The following is an 18,072-nucleotide window of genomic DNA, read 5'->3' on the forward strand; positions in this document are numbered from 1 at the left end:
TGCCGGATCGAATTATACATGACCCAAAGATATTAATTTGGTAACAAAATCCCTTCCAAGCCCACAAAAATATAAATAAAAAGAAATTCCGCTGCCGGGATTCGAACCCGGATTAACAATTATCCATTTGTGAGTATTGCTACAGCGGATTTTGGTGATCAGAAATGGATAAAAAAATCTATATAAACGAATCTACGGAGTTAAAAAGCCCATTTATTTTTGCGTTGAATCTGGGTTGGGCTGAGGAGCTGGGCCTTGGAGGTCTTAGCTGTGTGTACGTGAAACTTCTTCTTCGTTCACAATTTCCCGCCAAAACAACCTTTCCAAATTGAAAGAGAAACTCGAGATTTTCCAACAACCACAACCCACAACGCATAAACCAAACAAGAGATTGAAAATTTCTGGAGCAAGAGAGAGAGAGATGGAGGTGAAGAAAGCAGGGGCGTCGTTGGATTCGGTGATCTCAGGGTTCAACCGTCGGATCGCGGAGCTTCAAGACCTCGTTATTGCGCGAAACAGTAAGACCCGACCCGAACCAACTTGCTACTCTGCTTTATTCAATTTCTCTAATCCCAGGCGTCCATGTGAGCTCTGAAATGTCCACGTGGCAGTGTATCCGGCGAGCAGCGTCACCGATTTGTCGGCCGTTGACGCCGCAGTGAAGGCCATGGAGCTTCAGGTTCAGGCCATCAAGGACCGCCTACGCGACGAAACCCTAGCCATCCCCAAAGCCAAAGTAAACCCCCTTCTCTCCATCTCTCTCTCAAGTTTTCAATATTCGAAATTTGAAATTTCAAAAGGGGAAATTAAAAAATGAAGTAAAATTTTTAATCTTGCAACTAGGAAAGTAAGAGAATGAAATTTGATCATCTGGGTGTGTTTGGTACATATTTTGCCTGTAGAATTCTCAGTGAATTACAATTAGATGTTATAATGTGATGGCAGAAACTCATCGATGCGGCGGTGAAGCAGCAAAAGAAATTGCAGGACCTGTCAATTTATGTGCCCTCACATATTCCTGAAAGAATGTCTATGTTGGGTTTGGATACTAATAGATGGTAAAACAAATTTCTCAGGCATCCATATGGATTAAGTAACTTTGGTTTGGGTTTGAAGTTTATTTGCATTTGATAGCTAGAGGATTTGTGTTGTGTTGTTTGTTTCAGTTTATTCCCAGAAGGCTCTCAACAAAACACCGCTTTCGGGTCGTTGAAGCTTGAGGAGGTGCCCGTAGCACTACCTAAGGTAATAAATGATGTGCAGAAAATTGCTTAGTATTTCTTAAAGAGTGGCCCTTTTCTTCATACTATTGGTTTATTGCTTAGGGTTGGGTACTATCATACTAAGATTGGATTTTTTTTGTTCTTTTGTGCCGTTGGGAAATGATGTGCAGAAAATGATAATGGAAGACTGTTGCTCAGTTCTTTAGCTAGTTTGTTCTGGAACCATCTTTTGTTTTATGTTGCAGATACAGTAGAAGGGTCATCTGTGCTTTCTTTTTTTGTTAATTTCAGGAGAAAAAGGGTCGTTCCACTCCACCACTGTGGTTCATAACTGCTGAAGAGCTGGATTCCCTGTCAGGGTGAGTGAACTTTTCTTAATTTCTCTTACTTTATTTGTTAACAGCGCGTCCCATCTTCACTGTATGCTTTTGAAAACAAAGCATACTTACAAGATAGGTGCGTTCACATCTGAGTTGGGTATGGGCTGTCCAAATGGGACATCTCAAAATCAAGTTGTATAAATGTGACATAGAGGTATAGTAATTGTGTAAATCTATGAGGTCGAACTCCTACATGTACAAACAAGTAATAGTATTGGACTTAAGCCTTGTCTCAAATGGTTAACAAGAAAAGTTGGCTGTCACGGCTTCTTCTATTTCCAGAGTAAAAATGAGTTAGATAGATGACTTCTCTCTCGACCTGAGCTTAAAGTACTATACATCCACAAACTACAGACATTTCCTTTGTTGGGAACAAAAAGCTTCCCTCTAGTATGCAAGTATGCAAAACAAAAACAAAAAAATGCTACGGGAATAAAATTGATGAAAAGCAAGAAATATGGCAATGCTAAAAAGGATTTAGAAGGTGTTCTCTTTCCATTCATACAGATATCTCATAATACTACCCTTTATTTTTCATTGAAGAATGTTCCACCACTTCAAAATCTCTAACTCTTTCCAGCTATGATACACCTACTATAACAATGAAGGTTTCCAAATTGAAACATAACTTTCTTTGTGTTGCCTTGGCACATAAGAGAATATGATAGCTAGTAATTCAATCGAACTGTGATATATATTGGGTAATCCGATATTGTCTCTTTTAATTTTTCCCCAATTTTCTTTCCATGGTGGGTAGGTGATGGAAAATGAGTTCTTAGGTATCTAGTCCTTATTATTCACGTCATTTGCTTGCTCTAAGTATTTTTAGCTGCAGATACATGAGAGGAAGGCTTACTGTAGAAAAGATCAATGCAGCTATTAATGACATGGCAACATATGCTGAAGCAAATTCTCAGCTTATATCTGCCCCGAAGAAGAGGGTTTATGCTCCATCTCTTTGAGTTTTTGGTTTGTACATTAATGCTATTGCACAGGTCTCACTCTGGTGATCAATTATCATGCAGGTGGCAGGAGATAGTTGGGAAAAGGCCCTGGTAAGTGAACTTATGGGCTTTCAGTGTTCTGGGGTTCCATTGGTGGCCAATTGGGCCCATGGGTTACAAAGTGGGAGATAGCTATCTCTCATCGTATAAGCCTCTCCATCCTTGGAGGTGGGAATTGATCCCAGGTTAAAAGGGCATGCTTACTTCACTTTTCTCAGGATTGAGGGCAGGCCACCTCATATTGGGTTGCTTACTATGCACTCTTCGAAATAAATATAAAAAAGAAGAAGAGAGAAATAGCAATGTCCTTTCCTCTGTCCCGTTCCAACACCATTGTGTTTTCTTTTGGTTATAAATGATGCGTCTAGTAGGGTTTTGGAATATGGGACTCTGTGATCTGTATTACCATTTCAGTCAATGGGCATGTGGGCTGTCACTGCTGCTTAATTAGTCATATTCCTGAGCATGGCATGTAATTTCTTACTTATGCCTTAGTATTCAATACCCACCCTAAATTATGCAGGAACTGAGAGATATTGCAATGACAGAAGCAGTAAAGGGAAAACACTTCTTTCTCGAAACGGACATGAAAGGACCAGCCTTGAAGCCTGACAACACTGGAAAAGCAATACTAACTGTAAGTCTGTGCCTTATCTTTTATTTTTCAAACTTTTATGATTTGAAAAACTAAAAAAGAAATTAGGTAAAAAAATATCATAGTTCAATTAAGAAAACTACACTGGTTTTTTACTTGACTTGAGTAAATATATTACCTTCCACGCTTCATGAACTACAAACTGAATATTTTATATTTTGGTCAAATTACCCTGGTAATTGTATCAAGCTGCTACTTGATTTCTGTTATCTTTTTAGTTGAGACAAATGGAGTTAGCTAGTCATGTATGTAAGATAATCCTTGAGTATGATTTAGTTAGTGGCTACATTCTCTTCAAGCAAAGAGGTCTTAAGTTCAGATCCTCCCTTCTGAATAAGTGATTAAACAAAACGAGTTTCTGTGCTATATCCACTTGGAAGATGATGGCTTGACAAGTGCAAGGTTTTGCAATGGCATTTCTCTTACATTCCTTGGTACTTATGTTCAGTTACTTGAGTGTATAAAATTGAATCCTTGTGCATGCTGCATTACAGGTCCTTCGTCACCTTGGTCGTGTAAGCGAGACACGGATTGGGCCTCATCGAGTGATCATTCTTTTGAAGCGTCATTGACAGGGCCTGCTTTTTCAAAGAACTGGCGGTTTGGTTCTTAATCTGTTTCAAGTTTGAACAAAACTGCAAGTTCTTACATTGCATCCAAGTTAATTCTGGCCTAACAATGTGCGGAACCTTGGAAATGGCAAGAAGCCGATAAGCTTTTTAGGCTGTGCTCAATTGGTTAAACTTATTTTTGATAGTTATGAAAATGTTGGCTATTGGAGCTTTTTGTGAAGATCTTTCATTGATCTTGACATTATCAACAATGTATTTCATTCTTGATCTCATGCTATATACAACGGTGAAGGAAAGGTCTGACCCTTATAAATAATTGTGCCGAAATCGATGAAGCAACTAGAATACTCATACATTCGGCTTATGGTTGAATTGCCAACGACAATAAACAATTAATTAAGTTTACATCTAGACTACCAACGACTCCACTAAATTTCCTTTACATCTTTAAGCACTTTTTAGGACCAAAAAAATAAAAATAAAAATAAATAAAAAAATAAAAAAATAAAAATTGAAGGTATTCCTTAACCAAATGCCTCATTGGGTGTTAAACAAGTAGATCCCATCCTCCTTCGGTCTCCATATGCAATGGACTCCAGCACCAGTGTCTCAAAAGTTATTATTTCCATGCATCAAAAACAACATGGTGGTTCAGGTAGTGTAAATTGCAGAAGTAAAGGATGGTGCCTATGAGGTTCACACGAAACCCGAATTCAAACTGATCCCCACGATGAGGAAGACTACGCGAAATCACATCATCTGCGGATTTACATACAAAGTCCAGCTGTTTGTTGTCAAGGTTGTTGACAATGCGGACAGTGGCGGACCCATCAAAATATGAAAAATCGGTTTTCGTGCAAAATATGATTTAGGCTAAAAATGATGGTTCATTAAGTCAATATATACTTAATGCTAAAATCCCATAAAATCAAGTTTTCTTATTTGATGTGTAAGGAATAAAAGCTGCCAAAAATTATCTTGAGAAAATGATTATGCCAAAAAACAATTTTTCATACTTAAGTCAAAATTTTTACATAAAACAATTTTTCATGTATGATATGAATGCATGAAGGGACCTAAGGTCAATCTAGGTAAGAAGCCTTAGATGCTCAATCCACAAAGAGTTTTTAGCCTTTCAAAATTGCACCTCTGCTAAAAAATTCCGGGGTCGGTCGGACGAAGTATTTTTTACCAAGTGTGACCTACAAAAGAACACAAGACAACAAAACTGAAATACTGCTCCTCTCTTCATTTCTCTCTATTTTTCTTTCAGATATTTCTGATGAAGAGAGAGATTTTGAATTTTTGATAGAGACTAGTATGTATGCTGCATTCCTTATGCTTTTATAGTGAAAAAGAATGCTACGTATAGAGTCAATAGTACATAGAGGGAATATGTCTTTACATAGTGTGAGATTTATAGTGGGATCCTCCTTACAAACTCCATAAATTGATAAAAAGTTAGATACGTAACTTTTATGGTAAGATTAGCATGACTCATATCATATACATTGTTTTCTAATGACTATGACTTAAGTCATTCAATTTAACACACTGCATACTTAATAAACAAATGAACCAAAAGGTGATCATAACTTCTCAACATTGTAACAACAAGGAGGGGAAAAAAGGGTGTTGTTTCATTTCTCTCATGTCAACATAATTAGTGTATCCTCAACGAGAAATTGGAGAGTTTGAGAGTGGTGGGGCATATTGGAACATTAGAGCTCAAACTGAGTAATTCATGAGGATTGAGATAGGTTCAAAGTGGATCATTGTCTCATGTGCCCCGTTTGAGCTCATAGTTCGGTATGTTTTGATCTCGATACTGATCATGATTTGGTTTGGTTTGAGGAACCTCTTTTTTTGATTCAGAATTTGATTTTATAATTTATCTTCAAAAAGAGAGAGAAAAAAAAAAGACTGAATGATGTGGGATATTGGAGAAAGCTAAAGTATTTCAAGTTTGAATAACAAGAAGACTGCCACCTATATTAGTGGTTCAGCTATATAGACTGCCAAGGGTCTTAGTTAGCCTTTGTTATATAAATCAACTCTTTCTCCGTAATTCATTAAGCAAGATCATAAAGAAAATTATGTTTGCTTTCTCTCTAAAATTTCGTTGAGTGTTCTTTCTAAACTCATTCCAATAGCTTCCAGTACTCCATATTCATGGTGGTGGACCCAACTCTAGAAGTTTACACTACTGAAATCTATATGGAGACAAATTTCTTTATTTGACAAATTTCTATATGGATATCAGTCTCCACCACTAGTGATTGTATAAGAATAAGTTTAGGGTTTGTAGGGAATAAAGACAACACGTGATCATCATTTTTTTTGGCCCTAGAAAACACTATGTCTACCTTTTATCAAAGGGGCGTAAGCGGTGAATTTTTTTTTGGCCCTAGAAAACAGTATTCCAGTATTATATGATGAGGAATGCTATTCACAATCGCTCAAAAGCGATTGTCAAAGGACTTGCTATACACGTGTACACGTTCTCATGCCTTCCAAAAAAAAAATGATTTTTTCTCTTTCTTCTCTCGGTTGCCTCCCTCTCTCTCTCCCTTTCTGTTTTTAATTAGTTTTTCTCTCTCTCTCTCCCTCTTTTTTCTCTCCGCCTGTCTCCATCTCTTTTTCCATCTCTCTTCCTCTTCTTCTCTCTGTTGCCTCCCTCCTCCTGCTTCTTCTACTTCTTAACAAACTGGGGCTAAGCCCAGACAACAACTAAACACAAATCAATCTAGGCTAGTTATTTATTTTCTTCGCGAGTTATTGTCTTCCTTTTCTCTCCCCTTCGTCCTATTAGTCTTGTTTTTTCCCTTCGTTTCTCCAAAAAAATTTCTGTGTTTCTCTCCTTTTCTCTATGACGCTGCAAATTTGTGTTTCTCTCCTTGAGTTTTTGTGTTTCTGATTCCCACAATTGCTGCGTTTCTCTCCTGCTGATTTAATCATTACCCATCAAATGAACACAAAAAAGGAGAAGAAAGTTAAGAAATATGAGGGAGAGAACTGTGATTTGGGGGAAGACAGACACAGAGAGGAAGAAGTTTGGGTTTTTAAAGCTTGGGGTTTTTGTTTTTGTGTTACAAAAAGTTTGGGTTTTTACAACCCATCGATGGAGACAGACACAGAGAAGAAGACGGAGGGGAAAAAGAAAATAAGAAGTAGAAGAAGCAGGAGGAGGAGAGAAGAGAGGGAGAGCGATGGAAAAAAAAAAAGAAGGGAGATGGAGACAGGCGGAGAGAAGAAGAGAGGGAGAGAGAGAATAGAAGAAGCAGGAGGAGGGAGGCAACAGAGAGAAGAAGAGGGAGAGCGATGGAAAAAGAGATGGAGACAGGCGGAGAGAAAAAAGAGGGAGAGAGAGAGAAAAGCTAATTAAAAAAAGAAAGGGAGAGAGAGAGGGAGGCAACCGAGAGAAGAAAGAGAAAAAATCATTTGTTTTTTGGAAGGCATGAGAACGTGTACACGTGTATAGCAAGTCCTTTGACAATCGCTTTTGAGCGATTGTGAATAGCATTCCTCTTATATGATAATGGCTCAAACCTTAGGACGAGACACGCCACAAATGTCTTTCATTTAAAAAGTAAGAAAAAAAAGTAAATTTATTAAAACCAAACAAACCAAGAGGCAGCCCAAGGCATACCCAACAAATTTACAACCAAACAGCTTAAAGCTGAAAAAGTGAGAAACAATATAAAGGTCCAACAAGTTAATCAGAACCTAAAACAACAACAAAACCTAACCAAACCTGAAAACTGAAAACAAAACTAGACCTAGCTGATGCAAAAGCCGATACCTTGCTCATCATTGGGTAAAAATCAGAGAGTGAATTAATCCGAAAATTAAACACAGCATTGCTACAAACGTCATCCCCAGGAAGGATAACAAGATGAGCGCATGGATGCTTCTTAGTCTTTGCCCTATTGTCATTCTTTTTCTTCTAGGAGCAAGTGCTTCTCGACGAGCATACATGGTTAATTCTTTCTGAAATGAACAAGTAATTACTATTCACTAATTATGATTGAACAAAAAACCTGATTCTCATGTTATTTATAAGCTAGTAAGATGGCTATGATAATCAGAATCCTTTTTTCGGAAAAGATTAAGAAATTGAAGTTCATCAAATTAGGATTTGCTGGCTAATACTTGAAAAACAATGAATCGAATCCTTTTTGTACTTTGTTTTCCAATTTATTAATCTAATCAAATTTTAATTTTAATTTTAAGCCAGCCAAATAAATCTATGTTTTGTTCTAAGCTATAAATACGTTAACCTAAACGCGTTTTTGATGTCCCATATAAATTCCAAAATTAGATCGAAAGTTGTAGTTGCAAATTTTGTTAATCGAAATTAGTGTTTTGTGCTTTGATTTCATAACCACGTTTGTTCATGTTAAAATTGTTTATGAGAATCATGCCTACGTGTGCCCTTTGCCATGTAATTTGTTCATATGTGAGGTGAATTTTTACTGCATATTTTTTTTGGTTACCTAAACAACAAAATTGACTGCATTAAATGAAGCACATCGTATTCGTATCTATAGTTTCACTGGTCGACATTAATGAAAATTCTCTTGTTTCGTTATTCGTTGTATTATAGATCATGATGAAGATTGAGCTCAACCTCTGGTCGACATTATTTGTCTGGCTAAATAGTGGACCTTGTGTGGCAAGCAGCAATTGAGGTATGAACAAAGATGCTTAATTGAGGTATTTTGTCTTGTTTTTGTCTGATGAGTCGCATTTTCCCTATCTTTATGCATAAGATATTTTTCACTACCTATGAAATCTGGGATTTGTGGATGAAAGCATCCTTCCCAAAAGAATTAAGATTTCATGGATGGATTGTTTTTTTTTTATATTTTATGAAACATAATAATTAAATTTTGATATAGAGAAATCTATATAGTTTGTTTATTGATCTTGACACTACCAACAATATTTTTATTCTTGATCTCATGCTATATACAATGGTGAAGGAAAGGTCTGACCCTTATCAATAACTGTGCCAAAATTGATGAGCTACTAGGCCATGTTTGGTGACTGAGATTGGATTGAATTATGAGGTAGAATTGAATTGCAATGGATTGAAATGATAACACTAATCCAATGATGTGTTTGATACTACACATGATTAGGGGGTTGGATGAGTAGGATTCGATATAATTCAATCCAACTTGATCCCCACCTTTTGGTAGGATTCATAATCCTTGATGTAGAACATATGGTGGAAGCAATCGAAGAGGAGCTGTAGCGATGCACGCGCAAGGGTAAATTGGGCGAACTGCAGATTTGAGCTTCGAGCTCATACTCGAGCCCATGACCCATCGATTCGAAGAGAATGACGTCACGAGTAAAACTCATTGCTTGACTATGAGTATGGGCTTTTTCGGGCATTCGAGATCGTTTAGTTTTCAGTTTTAAAGTTTATACAATTTTTGGAAGCTTTGTTATTTTTCTATTTTAATTCCTTATTTATTCCTTAGGTTTCTAGGAGTATTCAAACATATTTTACCCGTGGCAATTATGTTTTGTTATTCCAATTTATCAAATAAACTTTGAGGTTTCCTCATATCTTCCTAGTGGATTCGAAAGTTATATGTTTTAGGCTAAGGTTTTTGCAATCTATTGTCAGGTTGCATCAATCCTACTACATTTTGGCTTTAGTAGGATTAGACATAATCCAATCCATGTTGTTAGGCCACCAAATATTTGACTAGGATTATGAATCATATCTACATAATCCAACTCACTAAGCGGGCCCCTAGATTATTCATACATTTTCGGCTTATGGTTGAATTGGTCATTTCAAAGAAGTGTGTATTTTGCTTAAAAACATATATTAATTTGTGGTCACAGAAGGTTTAACTTCAAAATATAATTATCCATCTTGAATACAAATTCTACAAAATATCCTTAGTTAATAAAAAGGAAGAAGTCATCAATCCCGAACAGGGTTAAAGTGTTCTGTTGGAAGCTTGCCCATGATATTCTTGCTAAAATATGAATATGGTTTTGAATATGTTAGGTTCTTATTTTTATTCTTCTCCATAAGGAGGTATATATAAGAGTTTACATGAGAGATTTACAAGGAATTAGATCCAGTAAAGGATTAGGAAAGTATCTCCTAATTATACAATGATTTGACAACTCTATAAAATAGGAAAGTAAATCACTTAATTAACCAAAGGAAATAAATCTATAAAATAGGAAAGTAAATCCCCTAATTAATCAAGGAAATAAATCTCCTTGATTAATTAGGAGACTCACTTCAACAATTCTGCCCACCAAGGATAACTTGATGAAGAGAGAGGTGGCGGTTTCCTCTGAGTGTTGTGTGTGTGGGGGGAATAGGAATCAGAACCTGGATGCAGATGGTCTTAAGGGAGAAAGAAGGGGAAGTGCGGGATTTTATATTGTTGACTTTGTGGGCTATCTGGACAAATCACAATAACAAGTTGTGGAATGGTAACTAAAGAGCCCACAAGAAATTGGTGCTTTTGCAATTGGATGCAGAGAGGAGTTCGAGAGGGATCGTACATGGACATACCGAGGATTTGAAAATAGGATGGGCTAAATTTACTTTACATACAAACTTAGAAAACTTGACGATACTAGTGAATTTCATTAAAGTATGAATTTTAAGGTCAATTAGCAATTACATGATAAACTTCTCCATGAAAGGAAAAGAATTGAGAGCATTTATTATCCATTACAAAAGAAGAAAAAAAAAACTGAACCATTTTAATCCATCTAGCCAAGCCAACTTGGAAAATAAAAATGAAAAGAAGGTAGCCAAAATTTATAAGAAAAAATGAATTGATGTTTTATGTACGCTAGAAAAGGTAGTTTTTTTTTTTGGACAAAAAAAAGTAGTGTGTTTTCTAAAAAGGGCTGCATATTAAATATTAATGTGGAGTTACTTTTTATTTTACTTACTGCCACACTTGTGGGATTAGTTAACTAAAGAAAAAAAAAAGAAGAAGAGATTTTCTATAGCTGGGATCACCGAGATGGGGTGTAGGGAGGTGTGCTTTGGTGGGTTAAGTATTAATATTGGACTAGTAAAATATCAAGTCACCCGGGCTATAGCCCATGTTAGCATGGACGCAGGGCTGTCCCTGAGCTTGCATGAGAAAGTTGAAGGAGAAAATTCATGATAACCATATTCCATGGCAGCCCCCTCCGAGTGAATGTGTTAAGGTAAATTTTGATGGGGCGGTGGGAGAGCCTGGAGGTGTAGGAATGGTGGTGCGTGATGAGAAGGGGCAGTTTGTGGCTACTGCTGTGGTGCACATTCCGTAGGCTTTAGTGGCTGGTGACACTGAGGCTTATGCGGCAAGAGAGGCTGTGAGCCTGTGATGCTTGTGTGAGAATGTGAAGGTAAAGAGTCCCACATTGGAAAGTTGAGAAATCTAGTAAGGGCTTATAAGGAGTTGGGCTACTCCTCCCATTGCTAATTGGTTTTGGGGTGGAACCTCAACTTCCTTAATGGTATCAAAGCGGGATGCCCACGTGTGAAAACCCAACGGCCACACGTGCTCCACGTCACCCAAAATGTGTTGTTCATGTGATAAGCTTGAAAAATCGCCACACGTGCGGGGGTGTATGAGAATGTGAAGGTAAAGAGTTCCACATTGGAAAGTTGAGAAACCTAGCAAGGGCTTATAAGGAGTTGGATTACTCCCCCCATTGCCAATTGATTTTGGAGTGGAACCTCAACTTCCTTCAGCATGTGTGGTCTAAATTCACAATATCACAACTAAATACATATGTTGTATACAGAGGAAACGTTGTGTCTTTACGTAGTGTGAGATTTATAGTGGGATCCTATTTACAAACTCCATAAATTAATAAAAAGTTAGACACATGACTTTTATGGTAAGATTAGCATGACTCATATCATATACATTGTTTTCAAATGACTATGACTTAAGTCATTCAATTTAACACACTGCATACCTATTAAACAAATGAACCAAAAGGTGATCATAACTTCTCAACATTGTAACAATGAGGAGGGGGGAAAAGGTGTTGTTTCAACTTCATTTCTCTCATGTCAACGCATATATAATTAATTTTTCCTCAACGAGAAGTTGGAGACTTGAGTGGTGGGGCATATTGGAACATTAGGGCTCAAACTGAGTAATTCATCTCTGCTTGGTGTAAGCTATGAGGATTGAGATAGGTTAGGATTGAGATAGGTTCCAAAGTGCTTGAGACTCGTTGTCTCATGTGCCCCGTACTTGCAATAGTGTAGCTCATAGTTTTGTATGTTTTGATCTCGATACTGATCATGATTTGGTTTGGTTTGAGGAACCTCTTGTTTTGATTCAGAATTTGATTGTATTGTTACTTAAGTTTGTTCAATGCAATATAGTTTATCTTTAAAGAGAGAGAGAGAAAAAATAACTGAATGTAATGTTGGACTATTTTAGTTAGTTGGGTGGGATATAGGAGAAAGCTAAAGTATTTTAAGTTTGAATACATGCAAGCTTAGAGTCACAAAAAATATGTCTTCTACATGATTAGTGGCGGAGCCAGGAATTGAGGTTAGGGGGATCCTCTTGTAAAATATAAAATAAAGGGAATGAGAGCATCTTGAAAATCATTTTCAGACCCCTTGACCAATATAGCCTAAAGTAAAAATCAAGAAATAAGTTTTAAATTACAGCTTTCATAAATCAAGCTCTGATTGTTGTATATATAAAACCCTTGTATCCTTTTTCAATATTCAATTCAATTCATACACACAACATTAAATTATTTAAGAGAAAGAGAGAGTTGAGAGTTGAGTAGGGGCCTGGGACCCCTCTGGTGCCCATGTGGCTCTGTCACTGTACACGACATGACATTTCTTTGAGTGTCATTTCTGTACATTGTTTTCTTCTAACATATTCATGGCCTTGACCCACCTCTAGGTTTACACTATTGAACTAAATAGTCTGAATTCTATATGGAGAAAATTTTCTTTATTTGATAATGTATATATTTTGGTAAAATAAATCCAATTTTTTTCCAATTGTAAATATTTTTCACACATTTTATTATTGTTAGAAATTACAATTGACAAATACGATATATGATTTTCCATGTATTCCTTCCCATGTATTCTTTTTTCCATTGCATACCCCATAGGATCTCAGTCTCCACCATAAGAATAAGTTTTGGATTTGTAGGGAATAAAGAGAAAACGAAATCATCATTTTTTTTGGCCCTAGAAAACACTATGTCTACCTTTTATCAAAGGGCCGTAAGTGTTTTCAAGCGGGTTTATCAAGTGGTTGTGGCCCTGCCCTTCTCTCTTTGCTTGGCATCCAACATCGAAACAGGATTGTCTTTCCTCCCAATGTAACAAAAAAGAGAAAGGGTATAAGCGGTGAATTTTTTTTTTTTTTTCCTTCTTCTTTATCAACTAAAGCCTAAGCGGTGAAGTTGGAGTTATGAATTTATAACCTATGGATAATGGAACCAAGTATTTCTACCGAATATAAATTTATGGGTAATTAATCTACTTATATTATCCCAAGTTATATCACATAACAAAATTCCATTATTATACAATAATGGCTCAAACCTTAGGACAAGAAACACCACAAATGTCTTTCAATTAAAAAGCAATTAAAAAAAAAAGTAAATTTATTAAAACCAAACAAACCAAGAGGCAGCCCAAGGCATACCCAACAAATTTACAACCAACCAGCTCAAAGCTGAAAAAGTGAGAAACAATATAAAGTTCCAACAAGTTAATCAGGACCTAAAACAACAACAAAACCTAACCAAAGCTGAAAACTGAAAACAAAACTACACCTAGCTGATGCAAAAGCCGATACCTTGCTCATCATTAGGTGAAAATAAAAGAGTGAATTAATCCGAAAATTAAACACAGCATTGCTACAAACGTCATCCCCAGGAAGGATAACAAGATGAGCGCATGGATGCTGCTTAGTCTTTGCCCTATTGTCATTCTTTTTCTTCTAGGAGCAAGTGCTTCTCGACGAGCATACATGGTTAATTCTTTCTGATATGAACAAGTAATTACTATTCTCTAATTATGATTGAAAAAACAACCTGGCTCTCATGTTATTTATAAGCTAGTAAGAAGGCTATGATCATGGGAATCCTTTTAGGAAAAGATTAAGAAATTGAAGCTCATCAAATTAGGATTTGCTGGCTAATACTTGAAAAACAATGAATCGAATCCTTTTTGTACTTTGTTTTCCACATTATTAATCTAATCAAATTATAAATTTAATTGTAAGCCAGCCAAATAAATCTATGTTTTGTTCTTATCTATAAATACGTTAACCTAAACGCGTTTTTGATGTCCCACATGTTTATGAGAATCATGCCCACTTGTGCCTTTCGCCATGTAATTTGTTCATATGTGAGGTGAATTTTTACTGCACTTTTTTTTTTGGTTATCCAAACAAGAAAAGTAACTGCATTAAATGAAGCACATCTTATCTATCGTTTCACCTCACATATGAACAAATTCTCTTGTCTCCTTCTTCGTTGTAATATAGATCATGATGACGATTGAGCTCAACCTCTGGTCGACATTATTTGGCTAAATAATGGACCTTTTGATTGAGGTATTTTGTCTTGTTTTTGTCTGATAAGTTGCTTTTTCATATCTTTACGCATCAAATATTTGTCACTACCCCTGAGCCTGGGCCGCGAGGACCATGGCCTAGGGCCCCAAATATATATATATATATATATATTTTTGTAATCTATATATATAATATTATAAATATTTGTTTTAAGTCTATAATTAAGTCAAAAAGAAAATACATACATGTGCAAAACAAAAAAAATTCTTTCTTGTTAAACTATGATTAAGGGAAAAGGCTTCATTTTAATTTATTCCCTTGCCCCACTCAAAAGTCATAATAATTAAAGCTTCCTAGAAATCTGGGATTAGTGCATGAAAGCTTCCTTCCCAAAAGAATTAAGATTTCATGGCTGGATCGTATTTTTTTTTTTAATGAAATATAATAATTAAATTTTGATATAGATAAATTCATATTGTTTGTCTTGTGACTAAAGAATAACAAAATATTTTCACCCCCAAAAAAAAAAAAAAAAAAGAAACAAAATATTGACAGTGGAGAAGTTTTTCTAAATTTATAATTATTAGAGCCATTTATATCTTCTGGGTGTGAAGCCAGTGAGCAAGTAGAACGGCAGGTTCCAGTTTGATTGTTATTAGGTCGACACATTTGGTAGTTTACTAGTTTTCATTACATAATTACTCGTTGTTGTGAGAGTGATATCTCTCACTATGAATTTGGTAAAGAGCATCTATCTACACAACCAAGATGGGTGCTTCATGTTGTCAAAGTGATATCTCGTACTAGTTACTAGTAGAGGCTCGTCGTTCAGTGATAGAGAGCTATCTACACACTCAAAATCGATGTCGACTGGTAACTCTCTTTAGTAGAAGGAGAACCTTGATTATTCTTGGAAGTATTTCGGCAAAATAAGGACACAACCAAGATGTGTAAACCTTCTTTGCGTAATAAGAACACGGGAGTCCTTTGTTTTGGCTTATTGCTACCCAGAACAGTGTACGCTGTCGCACACATGGGGTGTCTTTGACGAATTTATATATATATATATTTTTTCAGAAAAAGAAAGTCTTTTTTTTTTTTTTTGGTCAGAGAAAAAGAAAGTCTATAAATACCCTAATTGTGTTCACTATATCCACCACCTCCATCTACAAGTTAACGCAAGTATATTTCAATCAGCCACTTCATTGCCTGAGGGGAATTTAGTTCTAAAATGGCTTCTCCTAATGCATTTGCAACTTTTGCTCTTCTTCTCTCCCTTACCCTTATGTTTTTCACTACGGTCAGTTCAAATGATCATGTTCCTAATTGTCCACCAACACCACCAAAATCCCCAAAACACCCTCCCCCTTCAACCCCAAAACCAAAACACCCTCCCCCCTCAACCCCAAAACCAAAACACCCTCCACCCTGCCCTCCCCCAATCCCAAAACCACCTCCCCCAACTCCAAGCCCAAAATGCCCTCCCCCAACCCCAAAACCACCTCCCCCAACTCCAAGCCCAAAATGCCCTCCCCCAACCCCAACACCAACGCCAACTCCAATTCCAACTCCAACTCCAACTCCAACTCCAACGCCAACCCCAACCCCAACGCCAACCCCAATCTTAACACAATCTCCTCCAACCCCAACTCCAACCCCAATCCCAACACCAACACAATCTCCTCCAATCCCAACGCCAACGCCAACGCCAACGCCAACGCCAACTCCAACCCCAACCCCAACGCCTACCCCAACCCCAACGCCAACACAATATCCTCCAACCCTGACTCCAACACCAACCCCAACACAATATCCTCCAACCTTGACTCCAACCCCAACCCCAACGCCAACGCCAACCCCAACGCCAACTCCAACACAATATCCTCCAACCCTGACTCCAACACCAACCCCAACACAATATCCTCCAACCCCAACCCCAACCCCAACCCCAACACCAACGCCAACCCCAACCCCAACCCCAACGCCAACGCCAACTCCAACTCCAACCCCAACGCCAACCCCAACGCCAACTCCAACACAATATCCTCCAACCCTGACTCCAACACCAACACCAACACAATATCCTCCAACCCTGACTCCAACACCAACCCCAACCCCAACCCCAACCCCAACCCCAACACCAACGCCAACCCCAACCCCAACCCCAACGCCAACGCCAACTCCAACCCCAACGCCAACCCCAACGCCAACTCCAACACAATATCCTCCAACCCTGACTCCAACACCAACACCAACACAATATCCTCCAACCCTGACTCCAACACCAACCCCAACCCCAACCCCAACCCCAACGCCAACGCCAACTCCAACCCCAACGCCAACTCCAACCCCAACGCCAACCCCAACGCCAACTCCAACACAATATCCTCCAACCCTGACTCCAACACCAACCCCAACACAATATCCTCCAACCCCAACCCCAACCCCAACCCCAACACCAACGCCAACCCCAACCCCAACCCCAACGCCAACGCCAACTCCAACACAATATCCTCCAACCCTGACTCCAACACCAACCCCAACACAATATCCTCCAACCCTGACTCCAACCCCAACCCCAACCCCAACCCCAACGCCAATGGCAACGCCAACACCAACACCAACGCCAACGCCAAGCCCAAGCCCTAGCCCTAAAGCCTCTTGCCCTAAGGACACCCTTAAGCTAGGGGTATGTGGAGATTTGTTGAATGACTTGGTGCACCTTGTTGTGGGGACCCCACGAAAGACCCCTTGCTGTAGCCTCATTGCGGGTCTTGTTGATGTTGATGCTGCTGTGTGCCTTTGCACTGCCATTAAGGCCAACGTTTTGGGCATCAATCTTAATGTGCCAGTCTCCTTAAGCTTGCTTTTGAATTACTGTGGTAAGTCTGTCCCAACAGACTTCCAATGCGCCTAGTAGTGTCATGGTCATGAAGGTCGCAAGCCTTGGTCTTGTCCTCGACAAGCCCTTGACAGGAAAATGGATTCAACTTCAAGCCCAGGGATAGTGGAAAATGCAGCTACAGCAACAACTCCCAAAAACCGTCACTGCCTCATCTATGATTATTATATATATATATATATAATTTTCTATATATTATATATGTGTGTTTATGTTTGTTGTTGTATTATTACAGTTGGAGAATGAGGTATCTTTGAAAATAAGAAGATTATGTGTAGTTTCATTTCGGATTATAAGGAAGGTTAGCTACAATTTCTTATAAACTCTCTGCTTAATTGTTTAATTACGACTTAAATAGTGGTGGATCCAGGAATATTCCAATTGAGGGTCGACATATAAAAGCTCACAAATTTTTTTAGACAAAAAACCCCGTCAAAATATACCAATAATATTATCATTCATAATTCATTAAAAAAACTACATTACAAAACACATATTAACCAATACATCATATTGTTATTAACTATATTAACCAATCCACCAAAACACAACTTATATGAACTAATCTACAAAGAATTCAAGGCCTAAAGTAAGCAATTTTAAACCTATCAACCTATTATGAAAAATTATAAAGACAATCAACAATGTAATCATCGCGGTTAAAATCATATCGATGTATTCAACTTTACTTATTTATGTTTTTAGTAACCGAAAAAAAAAGAAGAAAAGATAATAACTTTTCAAACTGGAAATAAAAGCAAGATGAAACAAATT

At 37.6% G+C, this 18,072-nt stretch overlaps 2 protein-coding genes across 2 annotated transcripts; both read left to right on the forward strand.

Annotated features, from left to right (window-relative positions):
* Positions 1-304: 304 nt before the first annotated feature.
* LOC110751188 (spindle/kinetochore-associated-like protein) lies at positions 305-4,149 on the forward strand. The gene is made up of 9 exons (XM_021951625.2): positions 305-518; positions 612-736; positions 946-1,058; positions 1,167-1,245; positions 1,515-1,582; positions 2,439-2,544; positions 2,629-2,658; positions 3,131-3,244; positions 3,757-4,149. Exons 1-9 carry the CDS (start codon positions 422-424, stop codon positions 3,832-3,834), a joined length of 810 nt encoding a protein of 269 aa, XP_021807317.1. The 5' UTR covers positions 305-421; the 3' UTR covers positions 3,835-4,149.
* An 11,386-nt stretch (positions 4,150-15,535) lies between these two features.
* Positions 15,536-17,644, forward strand: LOC110750778 (uncharacterized). The gene has a single exon (XM_021951142.2). It carries the CDS (start codon positions 15,628-15,630, stop codon positions 17,311-17,313), a length of 1,686 nt encoding a protein of 561 aa, XP_021806834.2. The 5' UTR covers positions 15,536-15,627; the 3' UTR covers positions 17,314-17,644.
* The last annotated feature ends 428 nt before the right edge of the window (positions 17,645-18,072 follow it).

This window comes from Prunus avium, chromosome 2, assembly GCF_965620075.1.
Source record: "Prunus avium chromosome 2, drPruAviu1.hap1.1, whole genome shotgun sequence".
Classification (NCBI taxonomy): Eukaryota; Viridiplantae; Streptophyta; class Magnoliopsida; order Rosales; family Rosaceae; genus Prunus; species Prunus avium.

What these genes read in the sequence shown, in the direction of transcription:
- LOC110750778 (XM_021951142.2), top strand. Translation starts at nt 15,628, where the DNA reads ATGGCTTCTCCTAATGCATTTGCAACTTTTGCTCTTCTTCTCTCCCTT.
- LOC110751188 (XM_021951625.2), top strand. Translation starts at nt 422, where the DNA reads ATGGAGGTGAAGAAAGCAGGGGCGTCGTTGGATTCGGTGATCTCAGGG. An exon ending in CCTCGTTATTGCGCGAAACA is followed by an intron (nt 519 to 611) that starts GTAAGACCCGAC and finishes TCCACGTGGCAG; the next exon opens with TGTATCCGGCGAGCAGCGTC. An exon ending in TGCCCGTAGCACTACCTAAG is followed by an intron (nt 1,246 to 1,514) that starts GTAATAAATGAT and finishes TGTTAATTTCAG; the next exon opens with GAGAAAAAGGGTCGTTCCAC.